General features: G+C 41.3%; 1 protein-coding gene across 2 annotated transcripts in view; it reads left to right on the plus strand.

Annotated features, from left to right (window-relative positions):
- The first annotated feature begins 254 nt into the window (after nucleotides 1–254).
- TGFBR2 (transforming growth factor beta receptor 2) overlaps nucleotides 255–24220 on the plus strand; it is a 64075-nt gene continuing 40109 nt past the window's right edge. For both annotated transcript variants that reach the window (XM_015281321.4, NM_205428.2), the window contains exon 1: nucleotides 255–453. In XM_015281321.4, coding sequence (XP_015136807.1) covers nucleotides 372–453 — 82 coding nt within the window. In that variant the 5' untranslated portion in view covers nucleotides 255–371. The remainder of the gene's footprint in view (nucleotides 454–24220) is intronic.

Consider the following 24220-nt stretch of genomic DNA (forward strand, 5'->3'; position numbering starts at 1 on the left):
TGGCGGTGGGAGAGCCAGACCTGTGAGGGGCTGGCCTCTGGCAGATGATTGACACCCAACTGGGTGAGGTTTCGTGCTTTAAAAAAAAAAAAAAAAGAAAGAAAAAAAAAAAAGAAAGAAAGAAAGAAAAAGAGCGAGTGCAGAGAAGGGGGGGGGGGAGTGTGGAAGGGGGGGAGAAGGAACTACTGTAAGAGTAAGAAAGTCCTGCCCAGCTGTTTGCGGAGTTTAAGATTTCCTGTTTCCCCTGCAGCGCCGAAGTGAAGTTTTCAGTGAGTCACCCGCAGCCCCGAGCAGCGCAGCCCGCGCCCCGCCAGCCCCGCCGCGGCCTCCCGCTGCCCGGCCCGGCTCCGCCGCCCCTCTCCGGCTCCGCGATGCCTCCGCGCCTGCGGCCGCTGCTCCTGCGCGTGTCCCTGTGGGTACTCGTGGGCTCCTCGAGCCCCGCGCTCCTACACGGTAAGTGCCGGGCCGGCCCGGGCGCTGCGCTCCCGCTTGACAGTTGCCGGGGCCGAAGGGCAGGCGCCCACCGCCGGGGGAGGAGGAGGAAGGCTTAGTTGCTAAGAACGTTTTGAAGCTGCGGGAGCGGGGAGCGCGTTTGTTTGTCGCCACCCCTGGAAAGTAAAGACGGAGAGGGAGGCTTAGCGACAAAAGCGAAGGAGAGAGGGGGGAGAAAAGTAAGAATTGGGCAGGAAACTCAGCGGGGTCCTATTTTGCGGGAGCTGACTGCTGGCCCGGGGCAGCGCCCGCACCTGGAGCCGGCGATTGGGCCCGGGTGCTGCCCCAGGGGCGGATTTACAGACGGAGAGATGCAGGGATGGAGAGGACTGCGGGTGCCACAGGGCCCGAGGCGCTGTTCTCCGAGCTGAGGCCCCTGTGCGGGCACGGCTGGCAGCCGAGGTGTCGGCGTTAAGTGCCCGGGGGTTATGATACACGTGAGTCTGTGAGGCAACGCCTGCAGCAGAAGTCAGCTGTGGTTGTGGGTAGCGGGACTGGGAACGGTAGTCATTTCTGCAGCACTCGATGCTTTGAAAGTGCTCATTAGATCCACTTTTAATGGCACTTTGCATCCCTTACTCTGGCTTTTCTTTATGAAGGCATCCTTAGATAGGTTTTTGAGGCTGTGGCTTACAACGTTCTTCATAGGGTAATGTGGAGTGCTTCAAGTGCTGCTGCAAGAACCAGGTCCCTGCCCTGAAGAGCTCCTTGTCCCACTCCTACCTACACTAACCCACAGATGTACAGCACTGTCTGCCCCTGCAGGGTTAGGCCCTAACTCATTTTTTAGCACAACTGGCAAGCTTTAGAAACAAAAACCACACTTGAATCAGTTTTGAAGTATTAAGTGCATTTTGAGGTGTTGTGTGATATCAGGTTTCTGATTTCAGCCTTCAAGTAAGGTGTGAGGACACCTGAGCCTCTGCTAGCTTCGCTCTGGCCTCTCCAGTTATCTCCTGTGGTCCATTCATGGTCACTAAAACATAATAACATAAACTAAATAGTTCTTGTTTAGTCACTGCCAATGGCTGTGTACATTATGAATAACTTCATGCTTTGTTAATAATCCTGTCAAAGTCAACAGGTTTTACATTCCTGCAAAGTTACTCATGTAAGCGTAGGGCAGATGAAACACGGGGGTGTCCCGGGACTCAGCCGTGTTACTGGTTTAAACTTGAGGTGTGCAGCTTCCTGTTGATTTTGTTACATATTTATATTTCTGCTTGATATAAATCATACTTGGCTAGGATTTGCTTTTGTTTAGACACCGGTCCCAGATGTGTTGTGTGTTCCTATTCCTACTACACAAAGCTTTAAAAGTTGCGCTTTGGTTAGCCTCCTGTTATTGTTATGCTTTTTTTATTCAACCACTAGGGATCTTTATTTACAGTCTATGAAACAGAGTTCACCTGTGATCAGATAATCTGTAGCTCCAAAACTTGTTGAAAATTACATTTTAATAGTGGTTGTAGGGTTCTGTTCGTGTAAGCACTTGGTCAGAAAATAAGGGTGCTACTGGGAGCACAGAGCTTGGAGTATTGGTTGTTAATTGGCATCAAAATGAGAAGTATAGCTGCTAGCTGCTTGAAGAAAACAAAACAGAAAAAAAGAGCAACTGACTTTGTAATAATCGTTAACTCAGTGAGGATGGGGCAGGAGAGATATCGGTCCCAGAAGGGTGCACTTCCCAGGTGTGCCTATTTACAACCTGTCTTCTGGTGGTGGGCCAGCTTAGTAGATCCCCAGCTAAAACTTCATCTGAACATTCTTTGTAACAAGATACTAGACAAGGGTGGCAAAATTCCCATAAAGATTATGGAGAAAATGACAAATTCGTGAGCAGATCCAATAGTAAGTGTGTGCTTTGAAAGCGATGTACTAATGTTCTGTGCTAAACAAAACAACAGAAGCTTTTTCCAAAGAGTAGAATGTGAATTTGGGTTTGTTTGTTGTTGTTGTTGTTGTTTTGAATGGTTATGAATGCTATGTTGAGTGTTTAATCAATATATGGCTGTGCAAACCAGCAGTTGGTAATATAAGGAAACAACACCACTGTGTCCAAGAGGATGTGAATCTGTAATTGGGTGTAAAAAGCCAAAATATGAGTTTTGGAATAACCTGTGTAGTAGTTGTTTATTTCTCCATATCTGGGATAAAGTTTTGCCATTCATCCAGGCACTGATTTGCATCACTGTCTCCTTATCTTGCAAAAGCCACATGGTAGTCTGTTGGTTTAGTAGTAATAAAATAAAAACAAATGCAGAGTTTCAGGTAGTTGCATGAGTGAGTATGAGAACAAACATGGCAAAACATGTTTGTAACACGATCAACTCTAAAGTGCACTTCTGTCCCCCACTAAAGCTCTGGCAAACTCCCAGTTATTTCAGGAGAGAAGTAGAAGAACACAGATATTATTGCAATTTCTTCTGAGATAACTTTGAATTCTGAGAATGTTATACCTGAGACTTTGAAAATCACTTCTGTTTAATTGCTGTATAGAGCTCTTTAGCTCATGCTTCTCTAGTGGTCAGGTGGTGAATTCCATATGGGAATGGATTCTATCAAAAAATGATGAGCCAGATATTAAGCTGCTGCAAATGAATATAGTTCCATTACCATCAACAGAGTTGTAGCATATAGGTTTCCTGAAACTGTTGCGAAGGCAATTTGAAAAAAAAAAGAAGGAGGCAATGGAATAGTTCATTTTTTCCACATTTGCAATTTTTCCTTCTATTTTATAAACACTTATTATTATATGACCTACTTTTAGCCAAATAACATTGCTTCAAAATCAAATACTCCTTTCTGGGATGAATTGTTTCCATTTCAAAGGTGCAGTGTGCCATAATGCTGGCTGATAAAAATTGTCACTGTGAGAAGTCTGATTATGACCTTAGGAGCAAAGATAGTGACAGACACGCAAAGGTAAAAACTCTTTTTTTTTCTTCTTCTTCTCAGAACTAAGCTTGTAGCAAGGAGTTTCTCTTGTGGTGGGGGGAGGGAAGAGTAAGCTCTCACTGTAGCACCAGTTGTTGGAGTTTCCCATGATTATACTTCCTCTGCAAGATATTTTTAAGTTTGTACTTTTGCATTCATGGTATAGGGACTTTTTTCTCACAGTGGTGTCTGGGCCATGCACGCTTTGCTAGTACTCACGGTGTGCCACTGTCACTTCAACCTCAGATCTGTGCCTTGCTTAACGGTAGCAAGAATGAGCAGAACCAGCTTGTTGGGGCCAGCTGGTTACTGACGTGGGTTTTGCATAACCAAGTGCATTTGTGTCAGCTAGACCAGAAGTAGCATCACTAGCACAATGAACTGTAAGAGATCTGTGCATTTTCCCCACTGGCTGCACGGCTGCAATTCATTGCTGATGGCACAGTGGAGGTCAAAGCTCCCACCCACTTTTGTGGCACCGGGGTCCTGGCTTAGCAGAAGGGAGGTGCACATATCCTCTCTGCATCTGGTGTGCCGTGAGGCAGTGGGACCTGCGCGGCCAAATCTCCTTTGTCACATAGAAGCTCTTTGACTCAGAGGAGACTGCTGATAGGCACATCCCTGGGACATAAATTAGCTTGTTTTGTCAGAGTGTTGCAGACTTGGTCGAATGGACAAAGGTATGAACAGTGTGGCAGGACACTGTAGCTGAGGCAAATGCCATTGAACTGTGTGCCATTGTCAGCAGTGAGTTGGTACTGTATATTTACAAGACTGGTTTCTCAATGGCACACCTAAATCTTCAGTGGTTAATTTTTCATATTATTGCTTGATTCTGGCATAAAGCCAGGCTAGGAGAATTGCCATTGATTGAATACAGTGATTTATATCCTGCTGTGTGGAAGGATGCAGGTTTTGTTGGTATACATGTTTAGGTTAAGCACGAACAAACCATCAAGTGGTGAAAACTTATCTGAATTAACAATTAATACTTGCTCATCTCACCATGCACAGCTGAATTCTATTTCTGTTGGTGACCACTTTCCATGATATGCTCTCATCCCTCAAGTTCTCGGGATTTAAGCAGAATTTGAATGTGAACATGGATTATGGGGACTGCCCCTGCTGTCCATATGGATTCCTGAGTCCACTTGTTTGCCTTGCTGCAAAGTTAAACAACTGTTTCAGATGTTAAGAAGCAATATCATTAGCAGCAGCAGGAGAAATACAAATTGCTGATTTGTCAATGTTTGTGCATTTTTTAAATACAGTTGGTTGTTGTTTTTTTTTTTCCTCTTGCTCTGAATGCTATTGTAGTTGTTACAGCTGAACTACCTGTCCTTTTTCTCATATGGATTTTAAAGCCTTTTCACCCCTGGGAAGAGCATCTGGGGAAGGAGTAGTTTTCCTTTGCTCAAACAACTGGTATTTAGCAAGGGCTTCCTGCTGGCATTCATCCCTGAGTTAATCTGGTTAGAATTAGAGCTGGTTGAGAGCTTTTGACACTGTTTTTCATGGGAAAATGCTGATTTGTCAAAACTGAAACAATTTGTGGAAATGTACCAGTTTCCACTAAACTTGCATCAGGAAACTTCTTTTCTTTTTTTTTCCCTCCTAGTCCGCGGCAGAATTTCTGATATGGAAGAGACAGAAAGAGAAATCATCATTAATCAGTAATTAAAATAATTACTGCTTGAGGATGGAATAAAAGTAGCATCGAGTGCCTGCTCTGACTCAAAGCAAACATCTGAATCTGGAGCTCCCCCTACCCTCTGTCTCTAGGACATTGGGTGGCTGTCTCGTATGTCGTTTTGCATGCATGAGCAGACACCCCACACCACTTCAAAAGACTTCTGTTTCACTCTGGTCATGAATATGAAAATACATGAAATGTTACAATATTTTGTGGATCGGGATGAGCATTTCTCTGCCAGCATTATTTAGGTTGATCTGCGGCCATGTGTTTTGTCTTTGCCTCGTTTGGTAGGAATGGCATTGCACAGAATGAAAGGCATCTTCTAGTCTTCGTTTCATGTCATAATAACAAACACTGTATTCAGAAGTTTGTGTCGGGCAGAGAACCACAGTTTTTATTCCTAGCAATCCTGATAGTCCTATTCCAGTTCCCCACTAATCCAGAGTAGTATTTTAGCAGAAATTCCACTTAAATTAATAGATTTCAGTAATGGATTAAAAAAAAAAAAGTCTTCCTCACATCCATCAGCTTAGAGCCGAGCAGATACATCACAACAGTGACACCCTAGATTAATGTTTTGCTTTTGAAAAGGTGGTTTAGAACCAGCGGTACCAGAACACCATCTTTTGTGTCCTACAGACGTTCTTTTTGTACCCAGGCACTTTGGCCCAAATCTGCAAATGGCTGCGAAAGTTGCTTTGCTCCTTAAGGAGATCTTTGAGTTTTTAAGGGAAACGAAAGAAAGACTTCTGAAGCAGCTTTAGCTTGAAGCTCAGCCAGTGATTTGGAAGTCACACCACATTCTTTCTGTCTTTTCCTAGTCACCAGTAATACGACTTTTGAAAGATAGCTTCTGCCCCCTGTGCATTTGATCAGTTCTTTCAAAATATTGCATTGGTGTGCCTGTGGGCTTAATTTAATTCAGCATTTAAACTTGGTTATGAACCTGGGCTATGCCAAGACATTATAAAATCCATCTTGTGTTCCCAAGGTTGTAGTGGCTCTGTCAGGGCATAGAGACTTCCTCCTGTTAGGAAAGCAAGTGAATTTTAGCAGTGCATACTCAGAGAGCTGTGGGAAGGCTTCACACTGTTACTCCTCAGAGCAGCATTTTCCAAGTAAAGACCCAAGTGTGGTTCTTACGTGCCTAGGGCACTTTAGTGGCCCTCTTTTAAAAACTAGCATTGTGCAAGTGGAGCACATGCAGGACCAGGCTGTCAGCTGGCATAAATCAGCTTTACCCTGTTGAAGGCAAGGAACCTGCCCTGATTTATACAGGCTGAGAATCTGGCCATGGAATAAATAATAGGCAACTGTATGTTATGAGGCTGTAATTCCCTTGAGGGGGCTTTTGTGATATCAATCTTACTGGAGCCAGAGTGATCTGGTTCTTTTTCTTGGAGCAAAAGAGTAATTTGAGTGCGGCATTGTGACATCCTCAGAACTTTAGGAGGGAGAGATTGTGGGCAGTCAAGGGAAAGGAAGCATTTCCAGTCTTCTTACAATTAATCATTAAGGATTTTTGTCAAGGAATAATGATGGGAGGAGAGTTTGGGAGGATGAAGATTAATTGATTGGGGATAGGTGGTCCTAAAGAAGAGAAATGTTCAAGGGGGGTGATTTTTCATCAAGACCAGGCCTTTAATTTGAAAGCAGTCATGTACATCTGAAGCCTCATTTTATCACTGATCAGTTCTAATTAGTAAGGAAGCAAAGTGGGAATAAGAATTAAGGGGCAAACTCCTCAGGATGTAGGTATGTGTTTCAATTTTAGGGCCTCGTCCCAAGGAACCATGAATAAGCTGGTACTCATTTTATTGGCAGAAGGAAAAAGGGGTTCAGTTGGTTTTTCCAGGAGCTAACCCGAAGTTCTCCCAAGTCTGGGTATTTCAGCCATGAGACGTAGGTGAATTGCCTCCCTCTGGTTTTAATGCTGCTCTAGATTCTGCAGCACAGAATGGGAGTAAGCACATCATATACATCACCTGTTGGCACGGATAGGTTGTGCCTGGGGCTTTTGAATGCTAATGCGGTAATTTTGTAGATTTCATCTCGCTAACTAATACCAGAACATTTTTAATGTTGCTGTACAAGAGAATGAACTTTGAAACAGACCACAGGTGATTACTAATGGGTTATGACTTCTGGTTATTTTCAGGGAGGGAAGCAGAAAGCCATCCAGAATTCTTGTGTGTTTTGAGATGCTGATCTGCTCTGATCCTTGAGGTCCAACTAGCAGCTCAGGCACTAAACTCACTATATAAGGCTGCAGAATAGCAATGGTCTATAGTACTTGGACGCTTGAAGAAAACTGTTAGTGGTCAAATGGAGCCAAACTTTAACTTTTTTCTTTCTTTCTTTCTTTTTTAACTGCTGCCCTGCTTTTAGTATTGCCTGGCTGTCCTAACTGATTTCCGTCTGCTTTTCTGGGACTTGTGGCTGAAGTCATAGTTACGTCAGGACTTAACGTATCTTGTGCACTTCCAGAGTGCTCCAGGAGATCAGTGTCTGTGAATAACTTCTGTTTGCTAAAGTGCGTGTTTTGGGGAAATATGATAGATGTAATTACATTTTTCCCTTTTAGCAGTCTTTTTTTTCTCCTGCTCTGTTGTCTCTTTAAAAAATTCTATCAGTAGACATTCAGTACAACAAAGCAATTTTCAGGCTGCTGCTAAAGGGAGGACTGTAGCTACACGTCTGTTTATTTCATTTCAAGTCAGTGTAAAGCTACTAATTAATCTAGAGTAGCACTTCTGTTATTCTGAGCACAAGGTTGCATAGTCTGCATTTTACTCACATTTTATCCTAAAATAGGCTGCACTGTTAAAATACACGTGATTAAGGATGATCTTTTTCACTGTATAAGCGATGAGATGGAACAATGATAAAATCACATAAGAGAGTTCAGCATCTGACCAGCACTGAGCTGCTCCCAGAGTCCATGTGGTAGTTGTTCTTCTGCTCTCAGAACACTCCTCTTGCTCTGCATCTTACTCTAACAGGACCAGGTAGTGACTCCATTCTCCAGGTAGTGTGTACCATTCTCCCTGACAAATTCATAGAATGAGTACAGGAATAAAGAAATAAATCTATGTGTGCTTTACTAATGAGAAGAAATTAATGAGGTTTTGAACAGGACGAATCTGTCCACCTATGATCAGGAGCCCACAGAGATCTGAAGAGAAGAGCTGTCATGTGCAGGTGGTTGTTGGTCCTTCATTTCCGTTAGCCAGTTCTGCCTGCAGGCATGCAACAATTATCCTTCTCATTTGTCTCCGGCATACTATGATGCTGCAGTGACTGTGCTGTGGAAGCTGACCAGCTGCCCTGCTGTGTACCTTCCACCTCTCCACCATTCCCATTACTGATTTTTCGCTGTTGCATTGCTTCCTTTTCCTATGGCAGTTAGAGCTATTGCCTGAAGAGTGGGGAGGACCATAGTACTGCCACTCATCCTGGGAGTACCTAAACTCCATCAGTGAGTTCTCTGGCGAGGAAGGATCCTTGCTGGCTGAGGCTGGGCAGGGCTGTAGGGGCAGCACTCGGCAGGGAAAGGGCTGATGTGTGTGCGGGTGGTCCCCCGTAACATGTCAGAGGAGAAGAAAGCTTGTTCCCTGATGGATTCATTCACTATTCCAGCCCCTGCAGGGTGACTGAGATTCTCTACAGGGAGTTCACAGCACAACAAAGAGAGACTTTACATACAGAATCTCTTTTCTTTCTTACTTTTTTTTTTTTTTAGATTGGAAACAACCATTTCTCTTCCTCATGAAAAGATCACAGAGGACCATGTAATAGTCATGACTTTGTAAGCCCCTTTATTGCAGCTTTCAAAAAGTAACTACGTCCCCAAATACATACTTCTGGGCTATTGAATATCCCCTTTCTCTCAGTCTGTTCTTCCATTTCCTCACCCAACTTTACCACAAAGGAATGCCTTAAGTCAAAAATCTAGGAAGCTGATCCTTTTATTGCGTTTATAGTATTCTCATCTGTTATGTACAATGCCAGGCCATCAGGCTTGCAAAGCTGGTGTAGCCCAAGTTTGCATGTAAGCAGCAATACCACATGGTCTGGTTGTAACTAAAGCTGTTTCTGTTCTCTGCTTGCCTGTGGACAATGTGGAAAAGATGGGTAACAATTCTGGAAATGAGAACACAACCAAAAAGTGTTTTTTCATCGTTGTTTTTCTTTTATGTTCAACACCTTTTTGCATATTCCTTACATCTCACGTTTTACAGTTTTGCCTTGAAGTTTCTGCCTGGCTGAGGGCTTTGCTTTTCCCGCTTTTCCCTGAGGCCATTCTAGTGCTATGAATATTAGTGCAACATGAAGAGCTTTCCGTATGTACGTCGTCTTCTCTTAATGTATGTCAGAGAAGATACCAATATGATTCAAATTAAATCAATGAGATCCAGAGGCATGAGATTTAGAATGAGTAGCCAGGCATAGGAATATTTTGCATTGTTTAAAATGTAAGTACTTGAACCTAGAACAGGATTTCAAATTATATGAGTTAGATATGAAAGCTGTTTCTTGTGTGTGTCAGGAGAACTTAGAGGCTCCTTTTTTTTATGTGGGAGGTGGAGACAAGACTTGATGGTGACTTGGAACTGAACACAGTTTTTGCATCTTGACCCTTGGTCAAAGCAGTGAGTTGAGAAGTAAGAAACCAGGGCTCAGTCTCTCATTAATTCAGAAGATCCAAACCCAGACCTCCAGTGTCTCAGAATTTCACTCACTGTGATTGTTAGGCTACTGTTAAACTTCAGAGCAGTCATTTGTACTAGAATCTCCACAATTTGGATTAGTTCTGCTTAACATCCGAAAAAAAAATACATTGCATTAATTATGGTTTCTATAGACAATTATAGAACTTGTGGGAAATGGAAAGTGGTAGTTTCAACAGTTGTCTGTTGTGAATGGGAAATTTAAGGTCAAAGAGGGTCATAACTGCAGTTATTTCTCAATGGAAATTTTGGATGATAACTTTCAGAGCACCCAGGAACCCTTGTCAGCCCCAGATCCCCTGCTAAGATCAGCAAGATACAATTCACTCTTCCCCCTGTCCATTTCTTCATGATTAAGAGGCTGTGTGCTTGGAGATGCCAGGGAACAGTGAGGGCACAAAGTTGTGTTTGTCTGTTTAAGGCCCAACTCTTCCCCTGATTGCCCACATATATATTATTTGTGATTCATCTAATTCACACTTTCCCTGACTGAGAATCTGTACTTAGAATCAAAGAATGGTCTGGGTTGATAAGGACCACAATGATTGTCGAGTTTCAACCCCCCTGCTATGTGCAGGGTTGCCAACCACTACACCAGGCTGCCCAGAACCACATCCAGCCTGGACTTGTTGACTTTTGTTCTCGTGCCATGTAGTGTGATTATCAAGCACGTTCCTACCAGTGGTTTGAAGTCAGAAACATATTGGCCTTCTCATAGTTGAAGGTGGGTAGCAAATGTTAGAAACAAACCACTAATTATTTCACGTTTTACCCTTGAATGTCAATGACAAGGCAGACTTACCACTATCATAACCACACATCTAGAAATAGAAAACACTGACACCTGTCTTTTGAAGCTGCTACTTAGTGTGAGTAGTTTTGCTGCCAATACAATCATCACTCTTCCTTTTAAAAGTTGGAGTTTGTTTTAAATTTCCATTTTGTGCTTTTCAGTCTGATGTGTAGATAGCTCTGCCTAGAGAAGTAGTTTCCACTCTATTGTCTTTAGGCCTGCAGTGGATTAGGAAGGAGGTATTACTTTTTGTTTGATTAGGGAACCGTATTGCTTTGTTAGCATTTTCAAGCGCAATTTTAATGTTATGCTTGCCTAGCTTTTGAAAATGACAGATTTGTGTTTTTGTACATAAGAAAAACGAAAGAATTAGGAACAGTATGTAGAGCTGCTGTTCTGTGGTTGGGTACAGATTTGGTCAGACGTGCAGGCAGTTTGCCATGCCTTAATAAAACACTGCATAAACAGCAGGAACTGGGAGCGTTTGCCTTTAGGCAAATGTATGATGGTGTAACCTAGCTAAATTTGCTCTGCCAGAATGGTAAGCTGTGGGTAGGAGAGCAGTGAGCAGCACTAACTTAATTTTTCCTCACTCTGCAGGAAGGGAGAAGTGGTGTATGTTTATGAAACATGTCCATTCCAACAAATGGAAGTTGTGAATGAACTAAATCACTTCAGAAACAGGCTGCACATTTTTTAACAAAGAGGATAATCTCATGATCGGAGCCCCATCGAGGGTTGTGATGAACTTCCCAATGTGAATCTCTGAATCAAGGCAGGATTTTGCTTTTTGTGCATATACAGGGAAGTTAGAGCTTGATGCAAGAATAGCTGGGTGAAATGATTTTACCTGTAGAAGGTCAGACTGGGAAAATCATTCCAGCACTTCCTGATGTAGAGGTCCTGTAGCCTAGAAATCTGTGATACAGCCAGTAACTACCACCAGGCTGGCTTCACTCATGTCTTTCAGAACTCATACTAGCATCTCCAGAAGTAACAAACAGTTAAGAGACATGGCTAACTAACCCACTGGAAGGATATTTCAAATATGCATGAGTTCTAAAATTTTGCATCCAAGGAATTTAAAAAATGTCTTCGTTCCTACAGAGTACTTCCCTCTGGTATAAATTAAGGTATTATTGCGTTTGGAAAGCTTGGAATTGTTCTGTTTTGTGAGAGCACTTTTGAAAACGTGTTTTGTTCTATACAAGTGTAGTATTTGTGGAAGAAAAAAAAACAACACACCAGAATGAAAACTTTAGAGAATGAGATGACCGTATCGTTGAACAGTTACGCCAGAAACCATAACAAAGCCTGCAACTGGCTCATGATGTTTGAACGGATGCTGAGTAGTTCAGCTACTATGGCCATGTTACGCACAGCTTCCTGAATGGCAATTGTTGAAATAGTATTTTCATGACAAAATTATTAGTCCTTTTGGCATTTGATGAAAATGATCAAGGCATTTCATAAAAGCCCTTAGACATCCTGCAGACTATTACTGATTTCTGCAGTTGAGTAAGTGGTCATTAGACAAAAGATGATTATGTGCTATCACCAATATCTAGGAACACTTACTGACTCTAAGCCATTAAACATTAGCTAGTATAATTTGACATAGCAGCACTCAAAAGTTACAGATTAACATCTGCTGCAGATCTTATCTTATTAAATTAACTCAGACATGTGGCAGTAGACATTTTCTGTCCCATGGTTGCAGAAGAGGGAATGTTTGCTTCTGTTCCCAAAAGTGAACTGCACTATTTAAAAGTTTAAGAAGTATCATCCCGTGCTTTCTGTAGTTCTCAGTTATTAGAAGAAATTTTTGAAGTAACTGGATGAAACTGTGAGGCATTCGGATGAAAGTTAAAAGTCAACAGGAGATTTGCTTCTGAGCTGCTGCTTGATGCGTTTGATCTTGTGTTTGTCTTATCTCTTCCTAGTTTTCTCCCTGAAACAATTCCTACATTAGAAGGAATTGTTTTATGGACATTTATAGACATTTAGATTTCTTTCTTCCCTGCAGTGTTTCTTCTAAGAAAGGCAACTTGCAGGCATGTATGCTATTTTGGAGTGCTGCTGAAAGATTATGATCTTGAGAATTACTTAGGCTATAGATTGCAAACAATGGCCCTATCAATGGCAACTGGGAGAGGAAAACCCTAGAAATCCAACTCCATGTGTATATTTCACGTTCTGAGTTTATTTACAGTTTTATTCTGCGTCATCATAAACAAAGTGGAAGAGTCTGCAGTCCCTCACACGTCTTTGGGCAGGTAGACTAAACATTTTAGACTGGCAAGTTCCTTCCCACTGAGCTGTGTCTAATGGAGGAGCGTCCTCGACTTACGCCGTAATGTCAACCTTTCTAGGCCTGGCTGCTGCAAGTAGTGGATAGTCACAGAATCATAGGGGTTGGAAGGGACCTTTCGGGATCATCAAGTCCAACCTCCCCCTTGCCAAAGCAGGTTTCCTACAGTAGGTTGCACAGATTAATGTGTTGTATATAGTGAGAATTGTTGTGTTCCTTCACATGGATTTTTGAGTGCCCAGCACTAACTTCTTAAATGTGAGAACTTACCTGCAGGATCATGCACACACACACAGAAGAGACTGTTGTAGAAATAATTTATGGTAAACGGAATGATTTACTTACACTTCTGGTTTAGAAATAATGAATTTTCTAGGGACATGTTTATGGGTGAAACACATTTCACAACGGACAGGCTTCACCCAAGATTTTTGTTTTTCATCAAGCCCAGTAAAATGTCAGCCTCAAATAGAAATGAACGAGCTGACTTACTCTTTCCCTTATTTCAGCAGAGTGTTATTACCAGTTGCTGATTCACTGTCCCAGAGGTAGCTGGAGGGAGTCATTTGCAAATGCATTAAAAAGAAACAGCTAATACCTAGGGATATGCTAGCAAGTTTACCCTTGGCAGATAAAGGAAATGCTGCTTTGCTGGTAGAGAAGCTTCTTTACCAAGAAATCTGATAACCCTGTAACAACATGCCACAGCAGTAGGATTTCTACAAAAGAAGTCAACAAAAGGAAGTTTTCCTAAGGTTGGATATCATTAGAAGTGTGTATTCTTACGTGTGCGCTCTTTTCTCAATGCTCAGTATGTAATTTCCATTGCATGTTCTGGAAGTTAGATGCATCTATCAAGAGAACATATCCCTGGGGTATTAAATTGTGTTATTCTGCTTCTTTGCATGTAACTTGACAGAGACAAATATAATCATCCAAGCTACTGAATTTGAGAATGATCTGTGTTTTTCCCCAAATCCATTCAAAGTGATTCTACTCCCAAGGGATTACATTTGAATCTAACTTTCCTCTGATTTACTATTTTAGCTGAGCTGATGGATTATGAGGGAGAGTAATTTCTTTTTCATACTATTTTCCTGAATCTGTCATTCAAATCTTACTGTGTGAGGACAAAATGGTTCATAAGCATTATTTTCTTGGAGGAAAATGCCTCCTAACAGCAAAAAGGAGCTCTGAATAGAGCCTCTCCATAAATACTTTTGCATAAACACTGGCAGAGATGTCTCTGTGTGTGCAAAGGATGTGGATTTGTTAAATGAGACTTTTTACATGGAAACTGTACTTCAAATAGACTAGGAAGGATGAGTTATGCTCGGATCTAGAGAAGGAAATAGCACAGGATTCATTTTTGTCAGAATGCATGGATGCTATTGTACGTTGGGACCATAGCAGGAGTATCCTTTTGTTGGAGGATATACCTTAACTTAAATTCCAGATCTCCCAAGTATTCCTGAAGAGTTAGAGGTCTTCAAAAAGCTAAGCAAAATGAGGCTTCTTTGTGATCCCTACATTAGTAGGTTTTTATATTAATCTTAAACCAAAATCCCCCAGTCTTGTCATGATGAGACTGTTATGACAAATTTTGCACCCTAAACACATTTTTGCTTTGTTTCCTTATTTGTTTGTGGCTGGGAAGGAGGAATAGTGGCAGTAAAAGCACTTTCAAAACAGTCCTGCTAATGCCCTTCTTTTATCTGGAAAAACAAATATTTATAAATCCATCTGAATCATGTAACTGTAAAGGTTGCCGATTTAAAAGCACAGTTGTCTGGTTAATCAATTTAGATGCTTATTTTGAATGAGCAGCTGTGAGTCTTTTTGTGTACACAGTTTCTCCCCACACATATAGTTGTGTTATGAAATATTACAGAAATTGTGGTCTGATTGAGTGGCAGTAGGTGTACACACATACTGTTTTCTGTAGTATGAGATAGAGGCTGTCTCTGTGCAGACCACATCCTTGCTTAAGTTGGACCTGCAGTGCTGTGGCTGAAGACAGTTTGCTTGGCCATTTCCAATCCTGGCTGTGTAGACTGTTCAGATCATGCTCTAAGAATGCCCGGGACTTGCACAAAGCAGTCCCTAACCCGTGAACTGACTGTGCTCCAGCATTTGACACAGAAGATGCACTTGTGATGGCCAGTTACATGCACTTAATATGGAGCCATGTGTGGGAATATATTAGGAAATCAAGTTTGAATTTCTCTACCATGGTAAAAAGACAGCAGGACTGCAATTTATGTACTCTAAACCATTCAGTTATACGTCAAGTATTCTAATGACTTACTTACATCACTTGGGCCCCACGTATTTTTGAATGTGACCCTTTAACTGATGTTTGAACAGATGTACCCCAATGTGATGTAATTCCAATCACAGTATTATATTTTGAGACTGCCTTTGATTTCTTTTTATTAAAGGACCAAATCTATTATAAGTAATATTATAAAGAAATGTCAGAATCAGGCTCTTTGAAGGTTAGAGTTAAAGTTCAACAAGAGTTTCAGAGCAAAATCTCATACTCAGATAAGACCTCTGTCTGGGTTGACTGAGAGTTTTCCCAGAGTAGTAGTAGTTTCAGCCAAATATTCATCAGATTTTCCCCTGAAACAAAACAGAATTGGTGTGATTTGGCTGAATGTTTTTCTTGTTTTTTTTTTTTTTTTTGTATTCAGGTTACAGATCTGCAGCGAGATCAGGTATTTCACTTCAAATTGAGGATCTGTGCTTTGTCTGTCCCATTTGCATATCCCTTTCTCTTGAAAACAGTGTATTCTTGGACAAGATTACTCTGACTCCTTCAGCACCCTGTGAGGATGATCTCTGATGGGTCTGTGTGCTGCTGCTGATAAAGTTTCAGAGTGATAGCTGTCCTTTCAAATGTCTCCCGTAAGTCTTAGTAACTGACTTGAGATGCCAAAAGTACTTTTCCTACACAGTCCCCTGCAGAGTCAAAATAAACGCCTGACTACTTTCATAGTGGATTTGAGCAGCTATGGGGCCTGTTCTGAGGTGTCTCACACTTCACACCTGGGCACACACACAGGCCTTGAGTGCAGCGCAGCCCACGAGGCCGTGTGCTCAGGGCTGACCAGCCTGGGTGCTGCTGTTGAAATACACGGTTTTCCATTGCCCTAGCCATGGGTTCCTGCTCCTCACACCACATTCTTTGTTGCTTTGCGTGGTCAGGTAGCTGTCTAGACTGGAGAATGGTTCTGGGTTCAGACCGTCCTTTTGGAGGTGGAGGGAGGCTCAGTGAGGTGAATATTAATGCAAATCAAACCCCCAGTCTGATTTCTCTGTGAGGAAGGAGAATGTGCAGTGTGGGATGGGAGCCAATAACCAAAGGAGATGAGCTGTTTTTGTGTGGTTTTTGTTGGGTTTTTTTTGTTGTTTTGTTTTTTGTTTTTTGTTTTTTTGCAAACTGTGACCATTTGTGCAGGTATTTTCAGTATGGGCTCACTGCAGAGGAGAGGAAAAGGGAAGGTCTGTTGTGTTCATAGAGAAAGAAATCAGTCATTTTTCTTAAAGCAGTCTGAGGACCTCTCCAAAAGGCAGACAATTGTTCTCAAAATGTGTTTCCTTGCATAAAAAAAGAATGGTACTAAAAATAGGATGCCAGTAATGGTGTGCAAATGGGAGGCTGTGCAGTGGGATCCCAAAGGAGCCATTGGCTGAGGGCTGTGGAAAGCCGCATGTGACAGGAGCCCTCTGGGCCCTCAGAAACTGCCATGGAGCGTGTGGCTCACACTGCAGTGACCGTGCTTCCTATCCTTAAAGCGCATCATATGGAGGGAAGATAGGTATGGCCTTATATGCCTTCTAAAAACTGTTCAGCAAGTGTGCCAGTAGTTTCAAGGGGATATTGCCAAAAACAAATAAAATGAAAAAATGAAAATATGAAATGGCAAATATGACAGCGATAGTTTTTTATGATTCACAAAGCAACCTAGCTGTATGAAAGGGAGCCTGAGGGAGTGAGAAGTAACTTTGAATTTCCTTTCTGTGTGGTTTGTCAGTCTTAAGTGTTTGTGCTTCATTTTCTCAACTTTAAAAAGCAAATAAAACTCTTCCCCTGAAGTAACGTATTTCGTGACCTTCCGTAAAGGCTTTTGTCTCAAACCAGAGAGGGTTTGCACGTGCCTGTCAGTCTCCTGAGTGAATGAGCAGTGTTAATAAACATATGCTGGTCGGTTTAAATCCTTCATAAGCTATAGCCGTTGATACAAAAATATTTCTTACCGTTTCCTGTGCATTTTAGGTATCTTAGTGTTCTTTTGAATATACTATGGACACATATTTAGCAAGAGTGTAGCTTCAGCAAGAGTGAACTGCAGTTTTAGGATGTTCTTTAGGAACAGCTTTTTTTGCAACCAGAGTCGCTGTGTGCTGTCAGCATAGGGGTCAGTCTTGCATTTGGAAGAGGTAGTTTTCTGCCAACTATTTAAAGCTTTCATATTCATGTTAAAAATTGTGCAGCTGGTCAGATATGTTAGGAAAGCTTTTCTACGTATGGAATTCACACGTCTTGAGCTTCCAGTTGATTTAAAAGTAACTGAGTAAACCACAGCAACTTCACGAGTGATAATTCTCAATTCTGACACTGGCTAAACTGAGGTTAATCAATCACACTTCAAAAGGACTTGGAGATTGGCATACAGATCTGTACAACCTCAAGCCCTTTGATTTGATCAGTTAATCTGATGTGGTGTTGTGAGGATGCCAGGCCAGCACTTAGTTGTTTGAAGCCATTTGTAAAGTTAAACGTGACAAGGCCAGATACTAACTATGACTAAAGCCCTGTAGGAGTGTCAGTTCTGAGTGTTTGGCTGAACAAATATGTTACTATTTTTGATTTCTGTGCAGCTTTGGTTCCACATTGCTCTGTGGGAGCTGAGGGCTGCCTGCTTTAGCGCTACAGCAAGGTGCAGGCATGGAAGTTGTCTGCAGGGGAGAGAAAGGACTGTGCCCATGTGTCTACCTGCTGTGGCAGTCAGAGGTACAGCAACAGCAATTCCCCATGGGAATGAAGGCAGAATTTGGTAATACAATATAGAAGGAAGTTTGTAACTTTGCACTAAGCAGCTATCACAGGACAGACATTCATTACTGCTAGTAATGAAGTCATTTCTTTAGATAAGCAGTGTTGATACCTTAAGAATGCAATTCTTTTCTTTTTTTCTTTTTAATAATCTCATGGATTTTTCAGTTTGTATGGGGCGCTGAGCTCATTCAGTAGGTTTGCAAATAAACTTAGGAGCCAAGACCTGTTTCTGCAGAATACTTCGATTAGTTGTGATAGCTTGGTGATAATATTATTAGAAAATGTCCTGAAATGCTGTTCCACCTGTACTAGGTGAACCCTCAAATTTCCCCGTTGGAAACTGGAAGTTTAATAAATAGATGCTTGAAAATAGAGTTGAATAGGTTCCAAGTGGTCGTTCCTCATGTCTCTTGTAGTAAAAGAAAGAAGGGCAAAAAAAAAAAAAATAGAAACTAAGCTTTTGGAAGGAACATGTACTTTTCCAAGACAAATGATTTACCTTCCACAAAGCTGTTACGAAGAATGAAAATCCCTGTCATATTCTCAAGTAGCTTATTGGTGGCAGCGTGAATGTTGAGGGGGCAGGAGTGCAGAGAAGCATGTTCCTATAAACAGACTAATTAACTAGTTGGAGAGAGAGGTAGGATAGGTTCAGAAATTTCATTCAAGCTAATAGAAGGTTCTGTAGCATGTTTTTGTTGTGGTGAGGATCTGTAGCTGGGCGTGGAGGCATATTTGTGTTTCTCTGAGCCAGAAGTATTCTTAATTGTGTATGTGTAAATACTGTGGGATTTGCCCCACAAGCTCCTCTGTCGTGAAAAATATTTTCTTTTTTTCTGCATTACAGAAAGAACTATTTAATACTTGAATGCCTACTGTCTATTTTCAGAGCATCTAAGTTAGAAAAATATTTGTATGAATCCAAAGTGTTTATACTTTTTCAGCTCTGTTTCAAATGAAGTAATGGCAGTTTTTACTTTGCAAACAGAGTTTCAAAGGAGGTGAAGTTGCAGGATATGCAGAATTAGCATTAGGTCAGAATTAGCTATGCAAAGGTCAGTCCTGAACCATGGATCATTCTTGTTTTAACAAAGCAGGGAAGCTGTTTTTCCCAGTCTTCTGAACTAGATGAGCATTGCTTTCCTTGATATTCGCTGTATATCCAAAGTCACAGAAGGAGTTAACCACCAAAGACAGCTTCCAGTAAATTCCGAACTTAATGCATTATGCAGGAAAACTAGACTGTGTAGTCATAGCTGAATAAATTGATCTTTGTGTTATATCACGTATCGTTTTCCAGTGCTTCGTGCTGCTTATGGGCTGTGTTAGGGAGGCTGCAGGTTAAAGTCAGAAGAAGATGAAACATCCTTTTGAGCGCCCTATGGGAAGTCATCATTTAGATCATTTTTTCAGCCTTTTTGCCTGAAGACAGTATTCATTTGTTCTGCCTGTTGTAGGCTACCATGGAGTGCTAGACAGTGGCCAGAAAATGTGGAAGAGAACAGCGAGTTAAAATCTGTAGGTAAAAAAAAGTTAAAATCTGCAGGTCATTAGTCAAAGCATCACAGCAGTGTTATTCTTGCTGCCTGTTTTCAGAGTATGATCACATTTCATTGTAAGTGCAGAGCTGGAGTCTCTTCACCTGAACTAATGTGAGTCAGGAGTAATTTCAGTGAAGGCAGCTAGCTCAGTTCTGAGACGTGTTTCAGACAGGCAGCTCACTACCATTCCTTATATGAGTGTGGGGAGCCCAGCCCATGATTAAAACTGCCAGTGTTAGCTCATTTTGGAAGTAGTAGCTAAAAATAGTATTATTTTAATGCTTTAAATACAAGAATGATTTTTATCCTCAAGATCTCCAGCTTAATGTTCTGCTTCCTGCCTTATTTTCTCCAGTTGTGTCCCACCCCCTCACTCCTGCCAGATATGATTCTGTTTCAGTGTCAGTGCCTGCAGCAATCCCTAAAGCAAGGTTTTGCCAGTTCCACATATTGCTAAAAGCTAGGCACTTCCACTGCAGAGATGAGTTAAATGAAGTTTTCTAACTCCTGTTCCTTTTCCTTTTGCCTTCTCCCTCTGTGCATGCCCTTCTGCTCCTTACCAATCTGTGGATTGGAAATAGTGGTTTCCACGTTTAAGTGCGGCCCACCCAATGGCCTACCTGTAGTGAACCAGTTCTACTTTGACCTTCCTGTGTTGAACTGAGGGTTCGACACTATTCTGGCTAGATCTAACTCATCAGTATCTAGCAGACTTCTCAGGTACGACTGAAGAACAGAGGCTGCAGTCCACGTGCACCATTGGGTGCATACCTTTGGGCCCTACCTGGATGGTCTCCCTCATCTCATAGTGTCTGCTTTGTAATAGAATGGGTCAGGAGACTGTGGGATGAACATGTGTCTCCTTGTATTAACCATCTTATGTTGTTACCATCTGATTGGCATGACATGCATTTTTTTCATGTGGCAGGCAAGACCCCTTTACCTGATAGGGAAAAGCAATGATGGGCATCTCCTCCAATTAATTCATGAAGTTATATTCACAAAAAGGACATTATTTTGGTCTTTGTGCTTTGCAGAGCCTCGACTGGGCATGATCGGACAGGAAAGCAACGCAATAGTCCCAACCATTTTGCAAACAGAAGTGCATTTATCACACAAAGGCATGTCTTTAGTCATCAACTAAGAGAGCTCTTGTGCTAGGCTGAAAGACTGAGGACCAATAGGAAACCTAAAAGTTGAAGAACCTGAAGAAAGAGAAGGAATTGACTTGCTAGGGGCAGACCAAGCTGGATTTGTGACTGTCTGTGATACAGGAGGGTGCAGAGAGGAACACGGTTTTCTGGAGTCCTATCGCAGGGACAGTTAAATATGGTGAACTTAACATTTCTGGAGCCAGTTTTGCTCTGATATATTTTAGTTGCATGTGAAAGATAGTTCATATTTGGCTTTAAGGGAGCTGACTTAGCATGCTGATCATCATTGCTGTTAATAGAAGCAGTCACAAAAGTGCTGTTCCTATAGCATTCCCGCTGGCCTAAATTATAGTTGAGATTAAGGATCGTAGCCCAAAGCATGATCCAAGACTCTACGAACTGTATGAGTTCATACTCATTTCAGCTAATTTTGGCATTAAACTCAAAAGTGTCAGCTGTAGCTGAAAACCTGAAAATACTTGCTTCATGGGTTACCCCTGTGTGTTGCAATGGGAGTTACCTGATGATCTGCAGCGTTGCCAAATCCTGTGATTTTATCATGAGTCACACAATAGCTGATATTTTTCTTGAAGATCAGGCTCCTGGAATGTACTGCTTTTTATTTTTTTAACTTTTCATTTTGTAAGTTAGTAAGTTTCCAACTGTTTGTGGCCAAAGTTTCCAAACATTACTCAAATGCACTCTAAGAGTGTAACAATGGTAAATAAAGTAAAACCCAGGTTTTGGTTTTTTGTTTGTTTGCTTTTGGGTGTGTTTTTTTTTTCTTCCTAACTTATTTTATTTCTATAATTTCTCTGTCTTGTCCTGTGATTTTGTGACTCATGATTTTTGAATCTTTAGAGTTGATTATGATACTCTCTTTTCCTTCTCGTACTACTGCACTGAACATAACCAGTATAATAAAGAATAGTCATCAGGATGTTTCCAAGCATGAAGAACAAAGCTCAGATCACTCTTTTTCCTTGACACCTTCTCCCTTCTACACTTGAATCATCAATACTTAGAAGGCTTTTTAGGAATACAAAGAGTGGTTTTGCAACAGCACTTCATTTCTGTGATTCTGGTGGTGTTCCCATTTGTTTTGAAGTTCTGCTGAGGTTATAGGTCATGTACTGGAAGTGGTAGGCAAAACAGAAAAAATGTTGTATATAGTAATGTTCCTAGAAAAACTTAGTCTCTATGTATTGGATGAGGAGGTTAATACATTTTGGATTTTCTTTGGAGCTACTACTGTGCTATTCAGCTATTGAGACACAAGGCCATGGAGTTGTTCTCTGGTGGAATAAGGACAGCTTCCTTCTGTTCTTTCTGATAAAGACATCCTTCTCCATGCAGATTTCCATGATGTGGTGTAGTGAAATCTTAAATGAAACCTCTGCTATTATCTGGAATTACTTCATAGCAGATGAGTTCTCATCCCAACATCGCCCTCAGCAATGTTTTTTGAAAGAGGTGAAATCTATCTGCTCAGAAATGCTGTTTAATATGTATACATGTACGAAAGGCATTGGGTAGGAGTAATTGCGTCTTACAAGATAGAAGTGAGAGAAATTGGCAGATATTTCTGAAATGTGTCGTAATACGTAAACAAAAATTTCCAATGTAGATATTCCCAAAAAGACAACATGGTGGTTTGGGTTTTATTTAAATATTGCTGACTTTTGAGAGGCCTATAAGGATATTAAGAAATAAATCAGTAAAAATAGGAGAAATGTAAACTGTAGAGTGAGTTCTCAATGAAAATTACAGGTCTGTGAACAACAGATGCAAAGCAAACAACTTCAAGACAGTCAGTAGGCTTGAGATGAGGCATACTGTTTGTAAGAGCCCAAGAAGTCAAAAGAAAGAAGTGAACCATGGATTAAAAGTATTGTCCCACAAGTCTGGCTCCACCAGAAGCCATGGTGTTGATATTTCCTCTGTGGCTGTTCTGGTGTCTCTTCCATAATGTCCAGCCCAGGTGTTGGCTTGCATGTTCCATGCGTTTTAACCATGATGACTGATAGGTGGTGGTCAGCTGAAATCTTCTTAGCCAAGAAACTGCTGTCTTTTTTGAGCAGTCTTCATGGACAAAGAAGCAAGGAAAGCTAGAATTAGACTTCCTGCAGAAGTCAAAATAAGAAGTAAAAACAAGGGAACTAACATTAGAGAGTAGATGAAAAAAGCTCACATAAGAAGCAAGTACACATTTTAGAATGTTGTCCTTCAGACGTTCAAATCTGTTTTTTTCTGTTGACTTTCCCATTATATCCACATGTTTTTTGTTGTAGTTTTTTTTGTTAGTTGGTTTTTTTTTAACAGAAAAAGGAAAGACTGCTTCTGTCCACAGCAGTAATGTAATTTTACTTTTCTGAACAAGACAAAGTCTTGAGGAGTTGGCTCCTGTCATACAAAGTGGATGACCAGGTAGTCAAGCAGTTTAGATTAAAGGTAGTTAAGCAGTTTCAAAGATTAACTACCAAATTAACGTTCTGTGGGCTAGCAGAAGAGGTGTAATCTTGCTGGTCATGAGCTACTCATTGCTTGTAGGACCACTGGGGAATTACTGAGTAAAATTATCTATGAAAGGGCTATACCTTGCCATTCTCCAGGAAAGATGCATTGATTAGAGGCAGGTCTGAGTTTGTGTGACTTGGATGCAGACTAATATTTCCTCTGAGTCATGAGAGTCTGGTAGCATTTCTGTAATCAGGAGAGAGTGATGTTGAGGTTTGCCTATGGCTCCATTTGATTTCAGAACATTTGCAGAGATTCAGTTCAGCATCAGTCTGATAGGGAATGGTCAAATGTGTCCTTAACCCAATTAGTCTAGAACTGGATGGGTTTTCAGAGAGGGCAAGGCCAAGCTGTAGCAGTGTACAATACACCCAACACCTGCAACAGCAATGTGAAAAGTATTTGGGAAGTAAACTGCAGTCCCACTTCAAATCAGATGCTGAAGTGCAGCTGATTTGTTTGTGTACCTGAACTGTTTATCCAATACTATGAATACTAGTCAGGGGAGTGAAAACAGAAGCACTGTATTTTCAACTTCTATTACAAGAACTTCTGGGAGAAAATTCAAGGCCACTCAGTTCTGGAAGTCCTAAAACTTTTTAGCTTTTGCCATTAATGTAACCTGTTTAGAAAGAAACTGGCTGTTACTACCCAGCCTTTTGATAGCAATTGAATTAAAGCCTACACAGCTCTATGTTAGAAATTCAGAGTTTGTGACTTTGCAGGGGATTGCTGCTCCCTATCTGGATGTTTTTATTATTATTATTATTATTATTATTATTAAAATCAAACTGCCTGGTTTGGAGATCTCTCCCTGGGAAGAGGCTGAAACATATTTCCATCTGCTTGTTCCAGTGGATGAGACTTGGCAGAACTGGCATGGGTGGGAAAAGCACAGAAACGTCTCTATCTCTCAGCAAACACAATGTGCTTGAAAAGCTTTAGGTGAGGATGTTCTGTCACACAGTCTTTGGCTCTAGCCTT

This window comes from Gallus gallus, chromosome 2 (genome assembly GCF_016699485.2).
Source record: "Gallus gallus isolate bGalGal1 chromosome 2, bGalGal1.mat.broiler.GRCg7b, whole genome shotgun sequence".
Lineage (NCBI taxonomy): Eukaryota > Metazoa > Chordata > Aves > Galliformes > Phasianidae > Gallus > Gallus gallus.